The 22,798-nt window shown below is 35.4% G+C and overlaps 1 protein-coding gene and 1 long non-coding RNA gene across 5 annotated transcripts; one reads left to right on the top strand and one right to left on the bottom strand.

Annotated features, from left to right (window-relative positions):
- The first annotated feature begins 3,957 nt into the window (after positions 1–3,957).
- On the top strand, positions 3,958–5,808 carry LOC122277652. The gene is made up of 2 exons (XR_006229066.1): positions 3,958–4,748; positions 5,105–5,808. It is a non-coding gene; the product is annotated as an uncharacterized LOC122277652 (long non-coding RNA).
- A 648-nt stretch (positions 5,809–6,456) lies between these two features.
- On the bottom strand, positions 6,457–11,457 carry LOC122277651 (probable inactive receptor kinase At5g58300). Of its 4 annotated transcripts, none has more exons than XM_043087734.1 (3): positions 11,038–11,457; positions 8,111–9,512; positions 6,457–7,386 (listed from the first exon to the last, which is right to left on the bottom strand). In XM_043087734.1, the coding sequence occupies exons 2-3, from the start codon at positions 9,381–9,383 to the stop codon at positions 6,758–6,760; spliced, it is 1,902 nt and encodes a 633-aa protein (XP_042943668.1). In that variant the 5' UTR covers positions 9,384–9,512; positions 11,038–11,457; the 3' UTR covers positions 6,457–6,757. The 4 variants fall into 4 exon arrangements, with proteins under 4 accessions (XP_042943668.1, XP_042943671.1, XP_042943670.1 ...); XM_043087737.1 differs by lacking the exon at positions 11,038–11,457 and adding an exon at positions 9,773–9,869; XM_043087736.1 differs by lacking the exon at positions 11,038–11,457 and adding an exon at positions 9,620–9,766.
- Between the last annotated feature and the right edge of the window lie 11,341 nt (positions 11,458–22,798).

The following is a 22,798-nucleotide window of genomic DNA, read 5'->3' as shown; positions in this document are numbered from 1 at the left end:
GTACAGAAACATTCTTTTTGTAGCCAAGAGATGAATCTATGTAGGACACTCCATGTACCTACTAATCACACTTACAACATGCATTATATCAAGTCCTGTTGTCGTCAAATACATTAAAATCCCCACTATATGTTTGTAACGAGTGTTGTCAACCTTCTTTCCTCCATTATCTTTCTTTAGCTTCAAACCAAACTCAAATAGTGTATTTACAAGATTACAATCCCTCATTTGAAACCTGTCCAACATTTCTCGCACATACTTCTTTTGAGAAATAAAAATTCTAGCAGAGGATTGCAACACTTTAATCCCAAGAAAGTAATGCATCATACCAAGATCAGACATCTCAAATTCAGCCATCATGGATTTCTTAAAACTTTCAAACATGGTTGTATTATTTCCAGTGTAGATTAAATCATCTACCTATAAGCAAACAATGAGCATTTTTCCTCTATCTTCAATCTTTATGAAAAGTGTATGTTCATAAGGACATTTTTGAAATCATTCCTTCAAAAATTAAGTTTCTATACGATTATACCAAGCCCGTGAAGCCTGTTTTAATTCATATAGGGCCTTCTTTAACTTATACACTTTATGCTCATTGCCAAGTTTTACATAACCAGAAGGTTGATCGATAAATACCTCTTCTTTCAAATCTCCATAGAGGAATGCTAATTTTACGTCCAACTGGAAGATAGGCCATGAGTTTTGAGCTGCCAATACAATCACCAATCTGATTGCGTCATGCCTTGCAATTGGAGCAAAGATTTCTTTATAATCAACACCAAACTCCTGCTTGCAATCCTTAACGACCAAGCGTGCCTTATGCTTGTCAACTTCACCATTTTGTTTTAGCTTTGTCTTGTAAACCCAGTTTACACCAATTGTTTATTGCCCTTTTGGAAGATCACATAGCTCCCAAGTATAATTTCTTTTGATGGCTGTAATTTCATCATCCATAGCCTTTCTCCATTTTGATTCTTTGACAACCACTTCGAAAATGGTAAGATTACAATCTGAAAACAGAGCAAAATGTGTAAATGGGTCATCACCTTAGTCAACTCCAGTTACCTCATAATCAGTCATCCATGCTAGTCTTCTTCGAACACGTTGAGGCCCTTGTGATTCATTTGCAAGTGAGCTTTGATCAGCTACTAGAACATTTGAGTGGCTTTTTGTTCTTGCTCATTCTCCGTAGACTACTACCCTTTCTCATCATTATCAAAATCTATTGGAATATTTTGTTTAACACCATTTTCATTCCATGACCAGGTGCCTTTTTCATAAAAAATCACATCACAACTGATAACTATTTTCATAGTGCTAGGATTGTATAACTTATAAGCTTTTAACTTACCACTAACACCAAGAAAAATGCATCTTTCTCCCTTGTTATCTAGTTTCCTCCTCTTCTCATCTGGTATATGGGCATAGGCAATACACCCAAAATTCAGAAATGATCTACAGTAGGTTTCCTTCTGCTCCATGTTCCTCCTGTGTCATATTTTGAATAGCATGTGTGGCACTTCTGGTATTGGTAGCCCAATACCATGGTTCTCACAAAAGTTTGCAAATTCATGTGAGCTATATTCTCAACCATGATCCGTGTGAAGAAATTTTATTGGGCTACCAACCTCTTTCTTAACAAACACTTTATAGCATTTAAAAGCTACAAAGGCTTCAGATTTTTCTTGCAAAAAATCACTCATATTTTACGACTATAATCATCAATTAAGATAATTAAATATTTTACCTCCATTAGATTGTGGTTTTATTGGCCTGCAAATGTCGGAATGAACAAGCTTCAATGCCTTCTTCGTTCTCCAAGATTTTCCTTGTGGGAATTGATTGCGGTGTTATTTGCTAACAACACATTCTTCACATACTTGAGAATAAGCTATAATTTGAGGAAGACCTATCACCATGTTCTTTTGTTGTAGTGTTTTTAATCCACCAAATTCAGATTCCCATAGCGGAAGTGCCATAGCTATGCCCCGTCCTTCAATTTCGCTGAGAAGCATAAATAAGTAGTGTTGTGGTGATAAAGTGGTGACATACGATTCGCCATCATGTTAACTTGAGCAATTAAGCCCAACTTTGCATCTTGAATCTAACATACTCCATCTTTGATAGAAATCTCGTAACCCTTTTCTTGCAACTGATCCACACTAAACAAGTTAGTCTTTAATTCTGGTACAAAAAGAACATTAGCGATAGTGTGAGTGGAATTTCCTTTGGTTTGGATTGTTACATTTCCTTTTCCCATAACAGAAACCATAGAATTGTCACCGAACTTAACAGAGCTGCAAAAAGATCCATCCAAGTTAGAGAATGCCTTCTTATCTCCACACATGTGGTTGCTGCATCCAGTGTCTAAATACCACACGTTTTGTTGAGTTTCTTCCTTCATGTGACACACCATTAAAAGAGACACTTTTTCGTCTTTTTCTGCCAAGTTAGTTTTTTCTCCATATTTTCTATTCAAATTAGTTTGACATTCTGACTTATAATGGCCATACCTATGACATCTGTAACATTCAACATTGGACTTGTCTGCTAACTTTGGTCTATAAGTTGTTGAGTGGTGGCCGCCACGACCTCTGCCTTTTCCTTGAAATTGACTCTCTTGATGTTGATGATTTTGTTGTTGGTTTCCATGATCATTGTTGTTTCTACCTACTCTACCTCGACCTCTGCCTCTACCTTGTCCTCTATCAACTCCACTGGGTGTAGAGTTATTTTCTAATAAGGCCTTCAATGCTTGTTCTTCTTTCTCCTACTGGTTAATTTCTTGCTCATGAATCAACAAAGAAATTTGTAATTCATCAATTGAAAGTTCACTAACATCATTAGCTTCTTCTATAGAATAGACAACAAAATTAGATTTTGATGTCAAGGATCGAAGAATCTTCTCAACAATGGTAACATCCTCTGTCTTGTCACCATGGATCTGCATCTTGTTAACGATTGCCATTGTTCTTGAAAAATAGTCAGTAACTGACTCTCCTGATTTCATTCAAAGAATTTCGAGCTCCAAATGAAGTGCTTGAAGTTGCTACCTCTTAGCCCTTACGGTACCTTAGTACTTCTTCTTTATGGAATCCCAAATATGCTTGGTGGTGTTCTTGCAAAGAATGGTTTCCAAGATTGAGCAATCAATAGCTTGGAAGAGATAATTCTTTGCTTTAAGATCCTTCAACTTCAGCCCTTCAAGCTTCACCTTTTGTGCATCTGTCTGCATGACACCTTCTGCTGGTTTTGCTCCAGAAACAACAACCATCAAATATTCTTTGGATCTCAAGAAGTTCTCCATGAGTATGCTCCAATGGTGATAGTGATCATCAAAGCGTGGAATGGTTGGTTGTACAAAACTTTCGAAAGCCATCAATTGCACTTTTTATTCTATTCAAAACCCTGCTTTGACACCACTGTTGGGTGGTCTTAGGCCTCTTTCAATCTCAAAAGCTAGCTCAAAAGATGAGGTTTCCCTCACACTTATAAACTGACCACCAACCCCTTCTATAATCGATATGAGACAATCTTAACAATCTCCTCCTCACATATCGTGCCCTTGGTTGGAGGTAGCAACAACCCATTTCTCCTGCAGACTATTGGTAAACTTGGCTCTGATAACACTATTAGAAACAAAAATTTGCAAGATGGAAGCTTTTACACAATTAACAGTAGAGAAATAAAAGGATGTACGTTTTTTGCATTACTTCATTGATCAACAAACAGCCTATATAAAGGCTAATACATAACTAATAATAATATGAAAATATGCACTACCCAACATTCAAAACAAATTCCTATTGACTAGTTAAACAGAAACAAACTCACTGACAATCCTAAAGATTAGGACAACCTAACCCTGCAAATTACTAATTTCTTTAACAATCTTTCCCCATCTACTTCTCTCTCTCTCTCTCTCTCTCTCTCTCTCTCTCTCTCTCTCTCTCTCTCTCTCTCTCTCTCTCTCTCTCTCTCTCTCTCTCTCTCTCTCTCTCTCTCTCTCTCCCCTTAAAATTTGTAGTAGATAACCTTCATCTTGTTGATTAATTTATCATTTGTTAAATGAAGAAAAGTTTGGGATCGAGGATTTTGGGGCTTACCATCTATGAAGATCTTTTTGAGGTCCATTGTGGGGGTTTGTAGGGTCTATGTTTGCATCTGTATTCCTTATTGTTTGGTGTTACAAAATTTAGGACTTACGAATTGGTTGAGTTCATTCGAATTTAGGGTTTGGGAATTGTTCCTAGTTTTTTTTCTAGATTTAGGAAATTTTTGTTTGTGTCTTAGGAACTACATTTATGGACTTGGTCGACCTTACCAACCATGCGTGTCTTTCTCTTTGTTGAAGCAATCGATAGGTTCTTCAATTTTCATGCATTTGCTTACTTTGTTCTTATCTGTTGGCTGTAGTTGTATTTATGCTTGAAAACATTGAGATTTTGCTTTCTCATTTGTTTCTATAACAATAACATAGAACAAAGCAATTGCCAAAATCAAATAACTCTCAAAACCTCTCATCTTTGTTTCGGGGATGACTTACATTTGTTTTGCAAAAGGGCAATTGAACCTTTTTTGCTTGTGAACATAGGCAATAATTCGTAATTATTATTATTTTTTTGGTGTGTGTGTGTTGCGGCGCCGCCGGGGGGGTGGTGGTTTACCATGTCTTTTATTGCAGCTATCAATGTCAACACATAGAGTGCCATCTCTTTCTTGAGCACATTTGATTTAATGTGCAGGTAAATTTGATTACATTGTCATGACATCTTTGAATAATCTTGATTCTCTTCTTGGAATAACTTGAATCATCATGTATTGCTTGGGTTGTTTTTATTTGTTTAGCATCTCTCTAATAATAACTTCTCTGGTGTTAGGTATATCTTTACGTATTAAAGCCCCTCTCTTAAAACTTGAATGAAGATTTATATTGCACAAGACAGTTATGCATATGTTGTTGAAGGGGTTCTCCTCACTTCATGGCTTCATGAAATCTAGTTATTTTGATACATGCTGAGGGATGATTAATAAAGCTTCATTCTAATACTTTCTGCTTTCTATCGTCTACCAACATTTGAGGATAGCTATGTTTTTGCAGGTACTGCTCAGAACACCCAAACTGTGCATTTGACATTGTTGAAGATCTTTGATAACTGTTTGGTACTCCTCCTACTCCTTTGCTTGTTAGTAACTATTTGATACTTCTACTCCTACTCATTTGTTAGGCAGCCACCAAAATCAAAAACTATCCCCACCTTTCGGAGGGAAGTAACTGTTTGGTACTCCTACTCCTTTGCTTGTTGGTAACTGTTTGGTACTCCTGCTCCTACTCTTTTGCTAGGCGGCCACTAAAATTAGAAACCATCCACTCCTTTTGGAGGGAAGTAACTGTTTGGTACTTCTACTCCTTTACTTGTTGTAAATGCACATTAATGTAGTTAGATGGTATTGATGGTTTTTAATTTTAGTGGCTGCCCATCCACATGTATTATGTGACAAATTGGGATAGTTTTTGTTTATCTTTGAGATGTGTATTGTAGTATTTGGGCTGGAAGCTATATGTTGCTGTGGATGCAACTTCTTATTCTAAACCAACATATTGTTGTGGATGTTTTTTTGTTGGAAGTGCATCAACACTTTTTCAAAAAATGATGTTTATGTGGATTTGGGCTGCCAGAGTTTAGTATGTTGCTGTAATGGGACAGTCATTCTCATTGGGCTGTATGTTGACGCTAGCTAAACATTTGTATGTGGCTTTCGTAACTACATTAATGCGGTAATGGTATACTTCTTTGGGCTGCTTGTTGTAAATGCACATTGATTTGGGCAGTTTTTCTAAAGATATATTTGTCTTCTTTTTTGTATTATTGTTTTGCTTTATATAGGATATACTTGATTTGGGGAAGTATTTTTGGTAGAATATATGCTGAATAATGTTTGATACTTCTTTTTAAAAAATATAATATATATGATTGTTAGATAGAAGAAAGCTTGGCAAAAAAAATATATATATAATTTGATGGGAAATATAGAAATTTGATTTGTAATTAAGACATTTATTTAGAATTTTAGATGGGTTTAATTAGACATTTGTAGTTATTAACATTAAATTACCATTGAAAATATGATTTTTTTTAACCAATAATTTAATTAAAATATGATTACTAATTAACATATAATTGGTAGAATGGTAAAATATAATAAAAATAAATAATTTTAAAAATTTTTAAAAAATATATTAAATTAATATTATTTTATTATTATATAAAGAATAAATAGATAATCCAATGTGGGGATCGATTGGATGTGAATGGAATAGGTAAAGACAAATTCATGTCATATTGGCTAAAACTTAAGTCAATGAGTTTTGTTACCAAACAGTAAATAACTTTTTAATAGTAAAATTGTTTCTAAAATTATAAGTTATATTTCCTACAACAATCTCAAACATGCACTAACACTACTATTTATAGATTAACTCAAATCATCTAACATTACCTCATTACCCAAATGCAGCCTAAGATACATAGTCAACGAGTCATAATCTTTTGGAAACAAATTTCGTTACGGTAGTGAGAAGAGGCCAGGGAAAAATAATAAACGATTTAATGTGTTACACCATTGCCCTAAAAAGAATCACACAATTGGACATATTCTAAGAGTTAGAAAAAGGTTTTCATGCGGATCGTTTCTGCAGCAAAGCTTACGTGGGGTCTATTTGGCAGAAGCTTGAGAATATTGGCGACGACAATCATGGTGTCTCATTATTTGAGCCGGAGGAGTTGACCACTATCAGTGATGGCCTATTCTCAAAATCAGATGGCCTGCTTTCCTCGATCATCCGTATAACTTCACCCATTGTGGGTCTCATGTCTGGCACCTTGGCTACACAGGCCATTGCTATTTGAAGCATTTGCACCAACTCTTCTTCAATATTTCTGTCCCTCATTAGCTCTACATCAAACACCTCAGCAGTCCATTCCTCTCTTACAACGGACTGGACCCACCTTGGAAGATCAACCATATCATCCTGCCCCGGAGATGGGATTGGTGCTTTACCTGTCAGCATCTCCAGGAGGAGAACACCAAAACTGTAAACATCAGATTTTTGAGTGACTTTTCTAGTTTCGATCACCTCAGGAGCTCGATAACCTGCACTTCTAGGTGGGACAGCAGTCAAAATCATCTGAGTTGTCAAACCAAAATCTGACACGCAGCCATGGAGGTCTTGTGTAAGAAAAACATTGGAGGACTTGATGTTTCCGTGTATAAATTTCCCACCACCAGCAGAATGCATATGGGCAATGCCCCTTGCAGTTCCAAGGCAAATCTTTACTCTGGACTCCCAGTCTAATGGAGCTGGTCTGCTTTCCCTGTTTCCTGTAATCGAAGTATAAAATGAATGTAAAAATTGACAAGGGAGAGGAATCATCACTTCTCCATAAGTTAGAGCGATAGCCATTTGTACGGGCAAGGGTCACTTCCGCTTTCTGCAACTTATTTTTTTCAGGTGCCATAAGAGTTGAAATCATTTTCATTTATCTAATCACAAGCTTATTCCTGCTTCTTATTCTATCAGAAAAAAAGTGTAAACAGAAACAGTGTGTATTGCAGTAAAAATTTGCAACTTTGAAAATGTGATCAAACGATGCTCATACATCAAAGTATCACAATCTGTGAAGAAACCAAGATGCAGTACTCGAAAATTCTAATTGTTAACTTCTGGTTGAATATGTTGCGCTCTAATTATCTATTTTCTGATTCATGAACATAAGGTAGGCGACACGCGTGCAAATTTTAAGGATTTTGAGGTTAAAAATATATTTACTGAAGGACAGTTCAGTCGGGTAAAGGACAAATTCTTTAACCACTAGTTAGCAACTCAAACTCGACCCAAACCATCGAGGGTAAAGTGTAATTATCTCTATTAATTTATGCTTACATTTGACTTTGTTTATTTGTGCATGCATCTGAAAATAGTGGGGTCACTCTTGTGGATGACTTACAAAGCTTATTGTCACATTATACCACTTTAACAGCTAATTGGAAATGAATAACTTGAGAAACTAGAACGAGTTGGAGAAGATAATAGGAGATCACATACCATGCAATAATGTGGAAAAGCTACCATTTGTTATGTAGTCATAAACCAGTAGCTTTTCATCCTTGGAATAGTAATAAGCACGGAGGGGAACAATATTTGGGTGCTGACCGATACTCTGCACAATTTCCATTTGCTGTTCAAACTCTTTTTTCCCCACTAGCACTTCTTTCAACCTCTTCGTGACAACTGTTGTTCCCTCCTCCAAAATGGCCTTGTAAGTTGTCCCATAACTCCCCTTTCCTAGAACTTCAGCTGAAGCTCTCAATAAATCCTCAAGATCAAAATTATAAGAACAGCCCTCAAAGAAAACCAACTTGTTCTTCTCAGCATCTTGCACTCCACTCCCAAAGTCTTCCTTGGGTTTCTCGTTCCTTCTACCCTTCCCTTTCTGTCCACTACTGTTCTCACGGTCTTTTTTCTTTGAACAGCAGAGCACTATGACTATAACTAAAAGAAACATCACTACAGAACCCCCAATGGAAATGGCAATGATGGCTCCTGTACTCAACTTCCTTTTGGAACCACCACTTGGTTTTGGAGGTGGGGGTAGTAAATGAGTGGGAGAAGGTGAAGGTGTGGGGGAAACTGAAGAACACTGGTTAAGTGGTGGCCCACATAACATCCAATTTCCTGCAAAAGAGGACACGGGGAACTTTTGTAGGGCTGATGGAATTGAACCATTTAGGTTGTTGTATCTCAAATTGAAATGTTTAAGCCCTGGGAGGTTAAGATGAGGGATTGATCCAGTCAAGGAGTTGTTCTGGAGGTTCAAGCCACTGAGATGTGTTAAATTGTTAATCGAGTCCGGAATGTTTCCCGTGAAGGAGTTGAAGGAGAGATCGAGAAAGATAAGCCGGGGAGAAAAAGAAGACGGAAGGTTACCTGAGAAGTTATTATCTTGAAGGTACATGTAGTGGAGGGAAGGAAGGGAAAGTATGTCAATTGGAATACTCCCACTGAGGCGGTTGGATCGAAGACTGAGGATTGTGAGGGCATCCAACTTCCCAAGGGTGTTGGCTGGAATGGGACCAAAAAGTCCAACACCAGGAAGCCGAACTCCAACTACACGGGAGCCATTCAGGGTGCAAGTTATACCAACCCAAGAAGTGCAAAGTGAAGTAGCAGGATTCCAGTTGACTTTCCCACCATGAGGAACAACAGAGGCAAATTCAAGTAGGGCTTGTCTGTCTGAATATAGGTCAGCTATATTTTGGGGAAGAAAATAAAAGAGCAAGAGGAAAGGTAAGGATCCGTAAATAGTTTGCAGCTTCATAAGTGATGTTTGCAGGTGGTCTAATGAGGTGACTATGACTATGAGTGCAGTCGCAGCAATTCTTCTTCCCCTGGCACGGTAACAAAGTTTTCAGAACATTGCTCTTGAACTTGCTCCTCCTCTTGACACCTGAGAAAAGTAATGCTAACCATTCAGCAAAAAATAAATTATACTGAAAAATTCTAACAATCCATTTATGGCAAGCGGGACTGTACAACAAGAAATATCCACATAACCAAAGAGCGGGTAGTTGACACTTGACTATTCAAAGGCGCTACTGCTGCCTTGGACACCATGCCTCAATGTGTTCTTATATTACAAGTCGAGAAATTAAAAGTACAGAAGAACAATTATTTGAAAGAAAAATGTCAGCCGGATAAATAACTCACTTCTTGGTCTTAGGCCCTCCCAATCACTTCACCAATCCATGCAAGTATGTAACTTAATGGTAAAGTCATCAAAAGAAAAAGCAAAAGCATAACCCTTTTTAAATAAAGAGAAAGTAAAAGCTAAAAAGCATCGAAGTGTGCAACACAAAATGCTGAAAAGAATACTTTTTTTTTTTTTTTCCTGCTTTTCAGTTTATCCCTTCATGGCATAAAGGAGTGACGAGTCTGTTAATCCATGCTACGGAATGAGAAATAAATTTTCTTTTGAAAAAGAACACATATAATGAGCTTACATTGAGACCTTGACAAGAAACTTGAAACGACATCTTGAGGTGATATAGTTTGCAATTGAACAGGCAAAAAACAGGAGAAGTCGAGCAATAGTTCAAGGTCCAAACAGCAAGTTCAATTCGGTTTTCCAGTTGAAAAGGAAGTAATTAAACGTTGGCTTCTTGTATTCATTTATTAGTTACTTATCGGTTGGAAAATGAGAAATAAGAAACGAAATTCTTTTGTCGGAGGAACCAGGCCACTTAATTTTTCTTCAAAGAACAAATACCGTAGCGGGTTTTTATTAGGCCGAAACTGAAATTAGCATGCATGATTAATGAAGAGTGAGAAGATTGTCTTTTAGCTGGCCGAGGTTCCTGTGCTACATTTAGAGAAGACAACGAAACCAAATTCAACCAACACGCTTGCAGTGTGAGCTAAAAGACCCATTCAGAAATGCTACTTCTCACAAGTGAGCAGGGATCAATTTTCTATTCCAGTCGTGGCGGCTTCATTTGCTTTAGCTCATTGTCTGCATTTCCTTTCGAAAACTTAATTAGGGACTCCGTATAATATACCTGAATTCATGAAACAACTTCCAGAATCGAAGCAACTTTGTTTTCTTGAGAAATTAATACGTTCAGTTCAAACGATTTCGATGAAGTGTTTATTTTTGGATGACACCGTTTTCAGACAAATTAACATTATCAAATCAAATCATTTCCGATGCTAAAACGGACATCATCGATGTCGGAAAGACTCATTGAATTGGTTAACAACTGAATGTAAGCCGAAACCTGATGTATAATGGAACTTAAAAATGACGAGGAGAAGCTTCATTTCCGCATAAAGCATTAGTTAGATCTAACTTAAGAATCCTCATTACAGATTTTCGACCACCCAAAGTCAAAGCTTAAAAATCACAGAAAGCTATGACTAATTTCGGGAAAAATAAATAAAACATTACAATATGAGATATCAGAGAGAGATGAAACCTTGAATTATGGGGAATCCATGAGCGAAGAGTCGACGAGAGCTGCTAGCTAGGTTAACGTTAATCCAATCCGAGGCTCAGAGAGCAGAAAATGTAGAGCTCAAATAAACGACCACGCGGAAGTGTGAGAGAGAGAGAGAGAGAGAGAGAGAGAGGGGGGGGGATGTTTTAGTAGGAGTGGTGGGTAGAAGAGATTCAACGTTGGGAAGTTCTTTAAATGTAGGAAGGTAGTGCCACTACACGCGGATCTCGATGTTCTTTACAGCCAAACTAGTTTTGTGAAGAGTAGTGAGCGAGACAACTCCCTCCCACTCTGTCTACTCGTCTCTACCAATACTGCGTCCAAAGCTGCGACATTCACGTTAACCGAAGGCCAACTCAGCAACGCTTCCCTACGCCCTCCTCTTCTTTTGCCGCTACTTTTGGACAATCCATTCAGTTTTTCACATTTTCATACAAAACTGTTCACTATAATTCTTCCGTTTTCGACTACAACTCAATCATCTTTTTTTTTTTTCTTTTTCTTTTTTCTTTTAAGAAAATTACATATTTTGATGTAATATTCTCTTGCCCTGAGTAATTAGGTTCCTAAGTTCCAATAGCTTCAACCACATCAATCACATACAAAAGAATCCCTTTTCGATAACAAACTGAAAACACCTCAAGTTTCCTCAAAGCACCAAAACCTCAATTGAGTTACATATTTTGTACGATTTTCTTTCATTTAGAAGATTTAAATATATATATTCATGCAGATTCTATCTGCAACTATTTATTATATATAAAAAGAAGACCCTGAAAAATCATATATAATATGCCAATTACCTAATTGAATAAAGAAAGGGTTAGGTGAGAAATTATATATACAAAAATGGGGTGGAGCTAGCTGACCAACGGTAACCATCAAATTCGAGTACGTGGCTCTCTACTATTTAAATCACCAGTGCTTCCTTAGATATGACTGTCATAAATTCACAAACCAAAAAAAGTCAATAGCAGAGATTACTAGGAATACTATTTTAATTTTTATATTAAAAAATCACCGGTAAAGCTAAACTATTAGGAGTGATTTTCAACCTCCATTGCGGTTGATAAAAAGGGGAGGAATAGTACCCATAAACTTGCAGTGAGTTTAAAATCATTGAGATTTTTTTTTAGGCGATTTTTAGATTTTTCCCGACAATTTATAACAGTACCTTCTGTTGTAGTGGATGCATATATGTCAACTCACTTACATGTAAATTAAGAATAATGCTAAATATACATAATTATTGTTAAGTAATGATATGTAACAAAGATAAGTACCGTTACTTTAGGAATTTCTTTTTTAACTAATGTGAAAGTACTAAAATAATCCCGTGAGTAAATAAAATTAAACATGTAAAATTTAAGTATCTATAACATTACTCATAAATTAATGCATAATTTTGTATGCAGTCCCCATACGGACGCCCTACATGGCTTTCACTTAAAACTATTTCATTTAAGTGAAAATTTTTCGTCTAACTCATCGTCTAACCATTACACCCCCCAGCTCAACAAGTCCCCTTCTCAAGTCAAGTTCTCCGAATCTCCTCTATTGACTTCCTCGTCTTCAGCCCGTCGTCCTCTTCCTCAATTTCGTCAATTCTAAAGTGGCATCCTCATCTAAAGTCCATCCCCTTCCTCAACCTTAACCATCGTCCCCTGCTCAAGTCCATCATTCTCTTCATCAGCTAGAGTCAACCATTTCCTTCGTCATCTCGAGGAAGTCGTTCCCTACCTCAGCCTGAATTCAATAAGGTAAAATAACATTCCTACGATTAAGATGTTCTTTCAACACTGAGAATATGATTCCTGCTATGAGCTTGTCTAGATCTAAGCTTCATAACCAAAAAAAAAGCTCATATCACAAATACATTTCCTGGAACAAGAAGAACTGAGAGCCAAGATCATCCACTTTGTATAAGCATCCATGTTTTGGGTTGTGGATACTTTAGGATGCCATTTTAAGTTTTATCTGATTATAATCTAAAACATCAATTATTTTCTTAAAGAAGTGTGTGGAAAATGCAAGAGCCACCCATTCTAAAGTAGAAAAGTGTTTGTCTTAGAGTTGATTCAAATTAAGGGTTCAAAGCTATTTTTATAGGATGGATTAAAATTTTTTGTTTTATTAACCTCTAGTTGATAGAAATCATACGAGATCTAGAAAACATTTCATTGTTTGTGTTCTTTGAAGAGATATGGCTGTTGTGATCCCTCCATTATTTCAGCAATTTGTGTTCTTTTTTTCATCTATTGTTTGTGGAGGGGGCAGGTGATGGTGAAGGACACAATTAAATGGAGGAGGAAAAATTTTAGATTTCGAGTTTCAGGCTTTTAGCTGCTTTCTTGCTATTTTGTTTCTCAGATAGAAATTAGGGACAGTTTGGCCATTCTGATGATAAACACGTGCGCACGTATATATAGGACTACAAGGGGAGTCCTGAACTGGATTGTACGTAGCAAATTAATAGCCTTAACATTTTGTACTTTAAATCATCAAACATATATACTGTTAATCCTGAAAAATTCGCACACAATTCTAATACAACAAATTTGGCCTTTTCCCACAAATGTTTTTTCCAAAACAAAGCATGGTGGAAAATAGTTGACTGATCACACAAAGTTTGTTTTGTGGAAAATGAATGGAGTTGTTGCAGCAACATGACAACCGACGACTGGGATTTGATGGAAAAACAATCCCATTGTGTTGAACAATGGTCTCTACAATAAATGATACCCACATGGTACACGTTAAGTGTAAACAATGATGGTGAATTAGGATGAAATTGACGGTGGGAACATATTTCTCTTTCGCTCCTACGATTTCTGCAATAAATTAAGATGTTCAATCATTCCCAAACCTCTGTTGATTTTGCCCACTTCATAAGATCAATCCCCTGATTGATTCTTCTAGGTTGAGGAAATTAGGGCTTGGATCGAGGTGATCATTTTGTAACGAGCATAGACCCAGCGTCCACAAGTTGGAACCCATCCCACGGTCAAAATCTGCCCTCAATCGTATCGAGAATACTTAGCTGGAACTTCCAACGCCGACTTCATGTAAACTCTATGTTACTAAATCTCTTCTCTCCCTTGTTTCATTATACCCGTAAACTAGACCCGAGTCTGTCATAATAAATCTCATCAATTTGTTGTCTTTCTTACTCATCAATTTGATCATCAAGTATAGCCTCACTGAGTTATCGCATTTCATTTTAGGGAGTCTTCATTCCCACAAATTTCCATAAGATTGCATGCAGTACCCATTCTATATATATAAGGAATGGTATGGATATTTTGCTTCTGCCGACATGTGATTGACAAGTAAGGAATTCTATTGAAATTGGTTTTCTGTTCATCAAGTTGTTAAAATTCATTGGCTAGTGTATCTTGATGATAACAATATCTGTGGTACCATTTTCCTAGTTTTGATGATTTTTGGGCATAAAGGGGACTATCCCTGTAAGTGGAGACCGTGTAAAGGAGACTAATGCTCCAAAAGTGATAATTGCATGGAGATGGTGGTTATTCTTTTATCAAAGAGGCTAATTGAATGATGAGATGTTCATAAATCATTAATCAAACTATATTTGTGTGCTATCATTGTACTTAAAAAACAAACAATCATGCCCTATATGAAGGGCTAGGGCACTTTTATTTCAATTGCTAAAGCATTTAGGGTGTTAGGATCACAATAGAGTTAAAAGTATTTTTTTTTTTTTTTCGCATTTGTTCTGTTTGAGGTTCTGCTCACCACTCACTTTAGTAGTAGTAAGGTCTTGACCTTATTTGTGAATTGAGAAAATCTCATAGCCAGTCGGGTGTTTAGTACTCTTTTACACCAACCAAGAAGATCTCAACAAATATAAGACTCGTGATTTATGGTATGTACTGATGAACCGAATCAACCGTCTTTCAGTTCTCTTCCCTCTCCTCTCTCCTTTCGATGAAGCTCTTCTCTTTTTCCTTTTTTGCTTTCTCTCATCTCTACCCATGCCCTCTCCTGGAAAGAACCTTTTTGATAAGTTTATTTTAGCCTTTCAGGATTTGATTTATTCATGGTGATGCAATTTGTGGGTTCAATACAGTAGATCAAACTGGGTTTTGTGGGTTTGGTTTTTGCAATTGTTTGTAGGTTCAAGACAGTATATCAAACTCAGTTTTGTTTGTTTGATTTTTGCATTTTTTTTTTTTTTTTGGTTCAAGACAATAGATCAAACTCGGTTTTGTGGGTTCGATTTATGCAAATTGGGGCATGCTTTCCAAATTTGTGAATTGGAGGTGGGTTTTTTCTATTCTACTAAAAGAAGTCCAATTGTAACATTTTTCTACCCAAGTCTTGACAAAAAGCTTCCTTTTTTTTCTTTTTTTTTTTATCTATTTGGTTTTATTTTCTACTTATATTGTTTTTCAAAATTACTCCAACACCAAGTTTTTTCTTTAAACATGTTGTCCTACGTATTTATACACTATAATAGGCTTATGTTGAATGCATATTTGTCGCCTTGAAAAGATGAATTTTTTCGAAGAGAATATCAGGAAGTAATTTTGTTATTTTGTTGTTTCTTTTGCAATGGTGGACTTTTTTTTGCATTGGCATATTGATAAAGGGATGATTCATTAGAGATGCCATTGTTTGATGGATAAGCCATTATGCAGGATAATGACAAAATGGTATTTGTGAAGATTTTGAAACAATTGAGAGGGGGGTAACAATCGAAGAAGAGGGAGGGGGCTTCGAATGAGAGAGATTATTTGCTTAGAGAGAGAGAGTGAGAGGGGGAGTAGGCAATAGGGCTAGAGAGAGAGAGAGATCATAGAAACAAAAAAAAATTTGAGGATCACCTGCATGCGGATGCAAACTTAATTTTGCACCCAGAAGTTATAATTTCTGCTACAAAAGATCTTTTTTAAGCATAGTTTTGAAGATATGATTAATCATTGACTCCTTTTGAAGAAGCAAATCCGAGTATTTTTTTATATACCAATAAATTGGTGGCAAACTTAAAAAATCATAATTAATTAATTAAAGGGAATGTAGACTGATAAGGATGTGGCAACCATCAATGTATGTCCACATTTATTGCCTAATGAGCATTTTTTAAGAGAACTCTGAAAATTACTACAATTTGCGTGATTTGAGTCAATGTCAATTAACCTGTTGGCATGGTGATTAGGTTCAGTTTCATATGTAGGTTTCTTTTTTAGTTTTTGTGGCCTCTCTCTCTCTTTGTCTCTCTCTGTGGCTGGGTGAGGGAGGAGGGGTTGTCTGATTTTGTTATACGGTTGGTTATCCAATACGTTATGTTGTAAGCCATTTAGTGGCATTTCAAATTGCATGGAAAATTGATGAAGTTAGTGTTATTTTCAACTTATGTTCAAGGAGAGATTTTTTTAAGTAACACATGAGAGAGAGAGAGAGAGAGAGAGAGAGAGAGAGAGAGAGAGAGAGAGAGAGAGAGGGATTAACTATTGTCCTATGGTACTCCTTGTTTAGTTTGCCTACTTTGTTATCCAAAGCAGGTGTCAGCCATAGAGAATGAAATTAACTTCCAAGTGTGTGAGTTGGAGGAAAATAGTGAGTCTCATAGAGAGACTCTAGCGAGATGCTTGGCATTTCTGTTGCTACATAACCAAGATTTTTTTGTGATTTTTTTTGTGGATTGTGACAATCCTATGGCCATGGCAGTGTGTAAAGGTAAATGTTCATTTTGATGTGTAGTGTGGGGAGTGTTAGAGGTGATATGTTAGAACAAGTGGTTGTGCAATGATGGTGGTTTTATAACACTAGATGATGCTGTTTTTGGGAAGGTGTTCAACATCTAACTTTTCATGTTGCATAGCTACATGGCAAACCAGGGTATTTCTCTGATTTTCTTGAAGCTTGACTTCTACTTGATTATGTATAAAAGGGTGATTATCTTCTACTTGATCATTGGTGGTTTGTAGACTTTGTGTAAACTGATTACAGACTTGGGAGGCTAAAACCAACATCTTAATTCTATGCAAGTTCCACACCAGCATGCATGTAGAAGAGGATAAGAGGGGTTCTAACAAACTGATTACTCCAAATTTCATGGAAGGCGGTTGTCGAGAATTGGTGGAGATAATGGACAACCAACAAACTAGTATTTCATTTTTCTATATCTTGGATAGGAGTAAGTTACCAACGTTGCTATACTCTAAATTTTGATTTGACAATTGTTGATGGTAACACATCGTTAGAAAAGTGTACCAACATAGCATTTTGCTATAAGTTGGATTTTCTGGTAAAAGACCTTTAAGAAGAGATGATATGGTCAGGAAAAACTATATTATTTCATGGACCCAAAAGTGTTTCCCACAAATAAAGATCATGGGAATCATCTTTACCTAACGCCCCGTACTTAAGAAGGTCGGAGAATTACTACCTGTCACCTATAATCAGGTCTTCCCAATGAAAATAAAATCTCCAAAAAATTTTAAAACAAACTTATATTCATCTTTTTCATCTTAATAAATAAAGTCCTCCAAAAAGTCATCAAGCAAACAAAATCAATTAACGTAAATCATTGTCTCCACGATCTTTCAGTAACCTTAACATAATAGACTAATAATTTAATAAGTCTCAATAGATCCAAATGACATAAATAAGTCCAAATATTCCAATTAAACCCTTCTAATAACATTGGTACCCTTAGGTACCCAACCCTCTTACCATAGCTAACTAAGCTCTAATTTCTATTCCTAACCCTCAGCTAGATCATCAATATCATCTGAAAAATATTGTGAAGATAAGGGATGAGTTATCAACAATTCAATAAACAGATGACATATACTAGTGTGCAAATATAAGCAATTACAAAGTACAATATGCAGAACAAAATAATTTTTTAGAGTTATCATGCAGAACCAAACATGTTTTCAAATGTAACAGAACGATGGCTTTAAGACACATAAAACCAGAGTACTTTGGTATAACATAACCTGAGCATTATCATCACAGCAAAAGAGAGCATCTCACAAAGTAGAGACCATGTTTAACCCAAGTGTTAGGGTTGTGCTATCCCCTATGGCCAAATCAGGCAGAGATAGAGGTGAATCTTCCCTTTATTATTTTCGGAGCCCCGAGTGTACACCTAGAAAAGATTACAAAAAAACCACATTGCTTCCAAGGTGAGTACACTCAGGGACAAAGGAGTTGGTACCAACCTAAACAGAGCTTAGCAAAGCAGAGATCAGAATCAGATACAAAACCAGTACACTATTCCAAATGTTTTTTAGATGCCATATATATATATATATATAAAAAAAAAAAAAAAATGAGTACCAAAACATATTTAGATCATTCTCACATATTGAGAATAAAAGTGAAACATTTTTCTAAATCAATGCACAATTTTTTTTTTTTTTTAGAATTTCAATATCGCTCTTTTTTTTTCACTTTTCAGAGACAACATAACACAATATAGCTTATGTCTATACAATGCATGTAATGCAAATTTCATGAGTAATGCAATTAAACAACCGAGATTGTTTTTCCTAAGTTCTCATTTCATAACAAAACATGCAAAATTTTCAGAAAGTCAACCTCAATCTCAATAATTCATATAAAACATAGCATAGGAACCCTACTTACCTAGACTTTTTAGTTTTTCAGAATTTTTCCACAATAATGCGAAGGAAAATTAATCGTCACATATAGAAAAGACATGCAACTTGAATAAATCTCCAATTGAATAATTACCTTGGTAATAACACCTGAATTACTTAATTTAATTCCTTGTAACTCTAAAATTCTCTTAACCTTAAAATATCATCATTTTCTAAAATCATCAATATCCACATAAAAATCACTAGAATGGTTTATAAGAAAAAATATAGCTCGGCCCAAACTAATTGTAATACCCAAGTCCTAACTAAACCAAAACTCAGCCCACAAAGGGAAGACAACCCATGTAAATGATCAATTTTAAAACATAAAGTCCAAAATAGACATTTAAGGATAAAAACATAAATATCCAAAAAGTTCATTCAAGAGGATTTACGAAAGCTTTCCAATACATGGCTTTTAAGGACATTTGTGTAAAAGCCAAAAATAATGTATGGCCTTTTTGGGAAGGGCAAAAACATAATGAATAAAAAGGAATTTTCTTGCTTTACCAATAGGAAATTGACAAAAACTTCATACTTGATAAAAGTTTCCTAACCGTAACTGCCCCCCCCATCCCCCGGTAACATTACCTCCTATGGGCGAGTGCCCCCACATGCTGGAGGCTGATTAGCCCCCACAATCATCCTTCCCATCCCTCCACCCACGACAAAATACAATTGAAAAACAACAACAACAAATTCACCAATACATCATCCAACAACAAGTCCACAAATCTACAAACACAAATTGAAAAAAAAAAAAATCATTTAAAAAAAATTGAAACTTTCTACTCTGACAAGACTAAGACCACGAATAGTCGTGTCTCTTTACAAACCCACGACCATTACTTTATATAGTACTCAACCAAACATCGAAACCTTCAAAATAATGTTGTTTTATTAAAAAAATAATAATGTGTATATATATATATATATACAAACGAACGAGGCTCAATGCGGGGGGTAGTTCCCAATTGGGGCCCTATGCTCACATGGGTTCTCAAGTGCCAATGGAGGCCCACACCTTGGCATTTGAAGGCAAGTGGGAGTAGGGCCAGTTGCCCAAACCTAGTTGATGGGGATTTTGAGTTTATTCATCAATGGTTTTCATAATTATAAATATGAGAAGATAAAGGAAAGCAGAGGATAATAAATTAGACATAGATTCTTGTAGTTCACCTTTTAATTGACATATTTCTTTATCATTATTTGTATCATTTAGCCTTTAAGTATTGAACAAGGCTAAATATAGATTTAGAATGTGTAAGTTTCGAACACTTATTTTGAAAAAAGTGAGAGTTCACCATTAAAAATGATTTTTTTATGTAGATTTCAGATTTAATTAATTTTTTAAAAAAGAATGTACTGAGCTTACAAATTCTAAAATTGTAAATTTTATTTCTAAAAAAAAAATCATTTAGCCTCTTTGGTATTTAAAATAAGCTAAGTATATTATAAACTTAAAAAACAAAAAATTCAGTTATTGAGAATAATGTTACGTAATAGCCCATTTCAAAGCTATTGATTATTGCCTTTCCGTGTCATATAGTTGAGTGTAAGATGATACTCATGACAAAATAAGAGAGAGAACATAAATGATAATTCTTACCGTAGGACGCGGTGATTGGATGAAGTGTGGTCAAAGTTTCACATTTCTAATAATTTAAGTTTTAAAGTTCGAGAAATACTATAAAAAAATCTTATACCATATACTTTCATTTAATTAATATATAATTTATTATTTTTCTTATTTTATTTAAACACTTACATATCTAAATGTTAAGATAAAAAAAGTAATAAAGATAACTTACATATTAATTCAATAGTGGTGCATAGGGTAAGACTTTCATATTAAAATTCTCCTCAACAATTTATAACCCAAAGCATGAAATTCTAATATTTGTTAAAAACACAAAGTATATTTAAAGAGCAGCTCTACAGCCACCACTGGGAGCTCCCATTGAGGCTCCAGCTAATTCATTTTATGTATTTATTTTTTATTTATATATATATATATATATTTCTAATACTTTTAAATGTTTTATCAACAAAATTAAAATATTATTAAAAAATATTTACTTTATTATCAAGTAAAAAAATAATAAAAAAATAAAAAATTTCAGCAATTGTCCTATTGGGAGCTACCGGCAACAAAAAAAAAAGGAGCATTTTTCATAGTTAAAAAGATCAAGAAAATGGAAAAAAGTCCAATACATTTTTTTACACGTATACCTATATATATATAAAATTTATTTTCTTTGTCCGTAAGGGTATTTTGAGATGATTTGTCTCGTATCATTTTGGCGAGGGGAATTTCTAGGGTAGTGATACCTTACCTCTTCTCCACTACTGCTTTACTACCCGGCCCACGTGGCTTTTTTTATTTTTTTATTTTTTTCGTTCCGTAACTTCCGTCTTTAATGAGGCCTCTAGAGTTAAAACGCTGTTAGAAAGCTCGGTACTTGTTCTTACGCCCAAAAGCCACACTTGCTCAGAAGCTCAAAACTCTCTCCCCTCCGCCCTAAAGCCACTCTGAATATTTTTTATATTGCTCTTGATTGTGTCTGCAATTCAGATTGTTTTGGTTATAAGTTTTACTATATACAAATACAGTCATGTACTAATCTGTATATTAATACTGATTCATTCATAATTAAAATTTAAATTAATACTATTTTTAATAAAATTTACTTTTTGACCAATCACGTCTTATTAGTGCACAAATTAGTGCATAATTATACTTGCAACTATATTTTTCATTTAGTTATATGCATCTATTGAAGCTGTTTTACTAACAGTACCAATAGCTGTAATAGGTAATGATGTAGAAACTCTTAAACCATTTCACCTTGGACATTGATTTTGCTATTCATCTTGACTTGAAACTATCTGCAGCTATGGTTTGTATCTTACGCTTGTTGAGTTTTGTCAATTCAATTGAGAACCTTCGTAAAAAGTAAAGGCTGAAAACTCTATAATTTTTTGGTTCTGATCTATCTCTCTTTCATTTTAAGCGAAATTGGCTACCCATTGTTTTTTGGAACATGGCTCTGTTTCAATTCCTTTTCATACACAATGAAATTTTTTGTTCAATTTTATTTTATGTTATATATCCTCAAAACCCAGAAAAAGGGGAAGAAAAAATTAGCTGCAGAATAAATTTTTTCTCAAAGGAGAGAAAGAGAAGGACCTGATTTTGTTCTAAAACATGTTGACTTTTGTGTCTTTTTGTAATTCCACACCAGTGGAAAATAAGAAAGAAGCAAATGTTTGGGGTTATAAATAAGAGGCTTAGCCTCTTAGTTTAAATGCACCAGTTGAAAGCTTATCTAGTAACTTTTGACTTTAGTTAAATTTCTCTATTAACCTTTTGTAAAAGGGGAAGAGGTGTAAAGTTAAAGTTTTACTAGTGAGGTAGCTTTGTAGGTGTGGTCAGGAGAAAATTTGTGTGATTGTAACAATTTTTCACATAATGAATTTTCTTCTCTGGGTCTGGTGGTTTTTCTCCTGTTTTGGAGTTTCCACGTAAATTTCTTGTGTTGTTATTATTTCTCTATTTTTCTTGTTATTCCTGCAAAGGGTAGATCCTAGGAGGCTGAATTTGGAGGTCCAAATTCCCAACAATTGGTATCAGAGACACTAGGTTCTTTTTGTGGAGTGGAGTTTTGGTGTGGTAGTGTGGATACGTACAGTCTAAGGAGGTTCTATCTAGGAGATTGGAAATTTTAAGTGTGTCCATTGTGACCCTCTAATCTTTCCTGGGAACTGAATTAGTGAGGTACTATTCATTTCTACAGTAAATTTATCAAAGCAATGCCAGGAAGTAGGCCTTCAAATCTTGTCAAATTTGAGGTGGAGAAATTTGATGGAAGAATCAATTTTGGCTTGTGGCAAGTACAAGTCAAAGATGTCTTGATTCAATCAAGATTACACAAGGTATTGAAGGGCAGACCAACACATGAAGTCAGCACTGGTACTAGTGTGACTGGTGAAAGGAGCAGATCTAAAATAAGCGACGAAGATTGGGAGGATCTGGATTTGAGAACAGCAAGTGCGATACGTCTGTGCCTAGCCAAAAATGTTCTTACAAATGTGCATGGAAT

This window comes from Carya illinoinensis, chromosome 9 (genome assembly GCF_018687715.1).
Source record: "Carya illinoinensis cultivar Pawnee chromosome 9, C.illinoinensisPawnee_v1, whole genome shotgun sequence".
Lineage (NCBI taxonomy): Eukaryota > Viridiplantae > Streptophyta > Magnoliopsida > Fagales > Juglandaceae > Carya > Carya illinoinensis.
Note: the sequence above shows the minus strand (reverse complement) of the source record. Positions and strands in the feature narration are given on the sequence as shown.

Coding starts and splice junctions, on each gene's coding strand:
- LOC122277651 (XM_043087734.1), bottom strand. CDS start 9,383: ATGAAGCTGCAAACTATTTACGGATCCTTACCTTTCCTCTTGCTCTTT. Junction 7,387..8,110: donor CTTTTCCACATTATTGCATG/GTATGTGATCTC, acceptor CTTCGATTACAG/GAAACAGGGAAAGCAGACCA.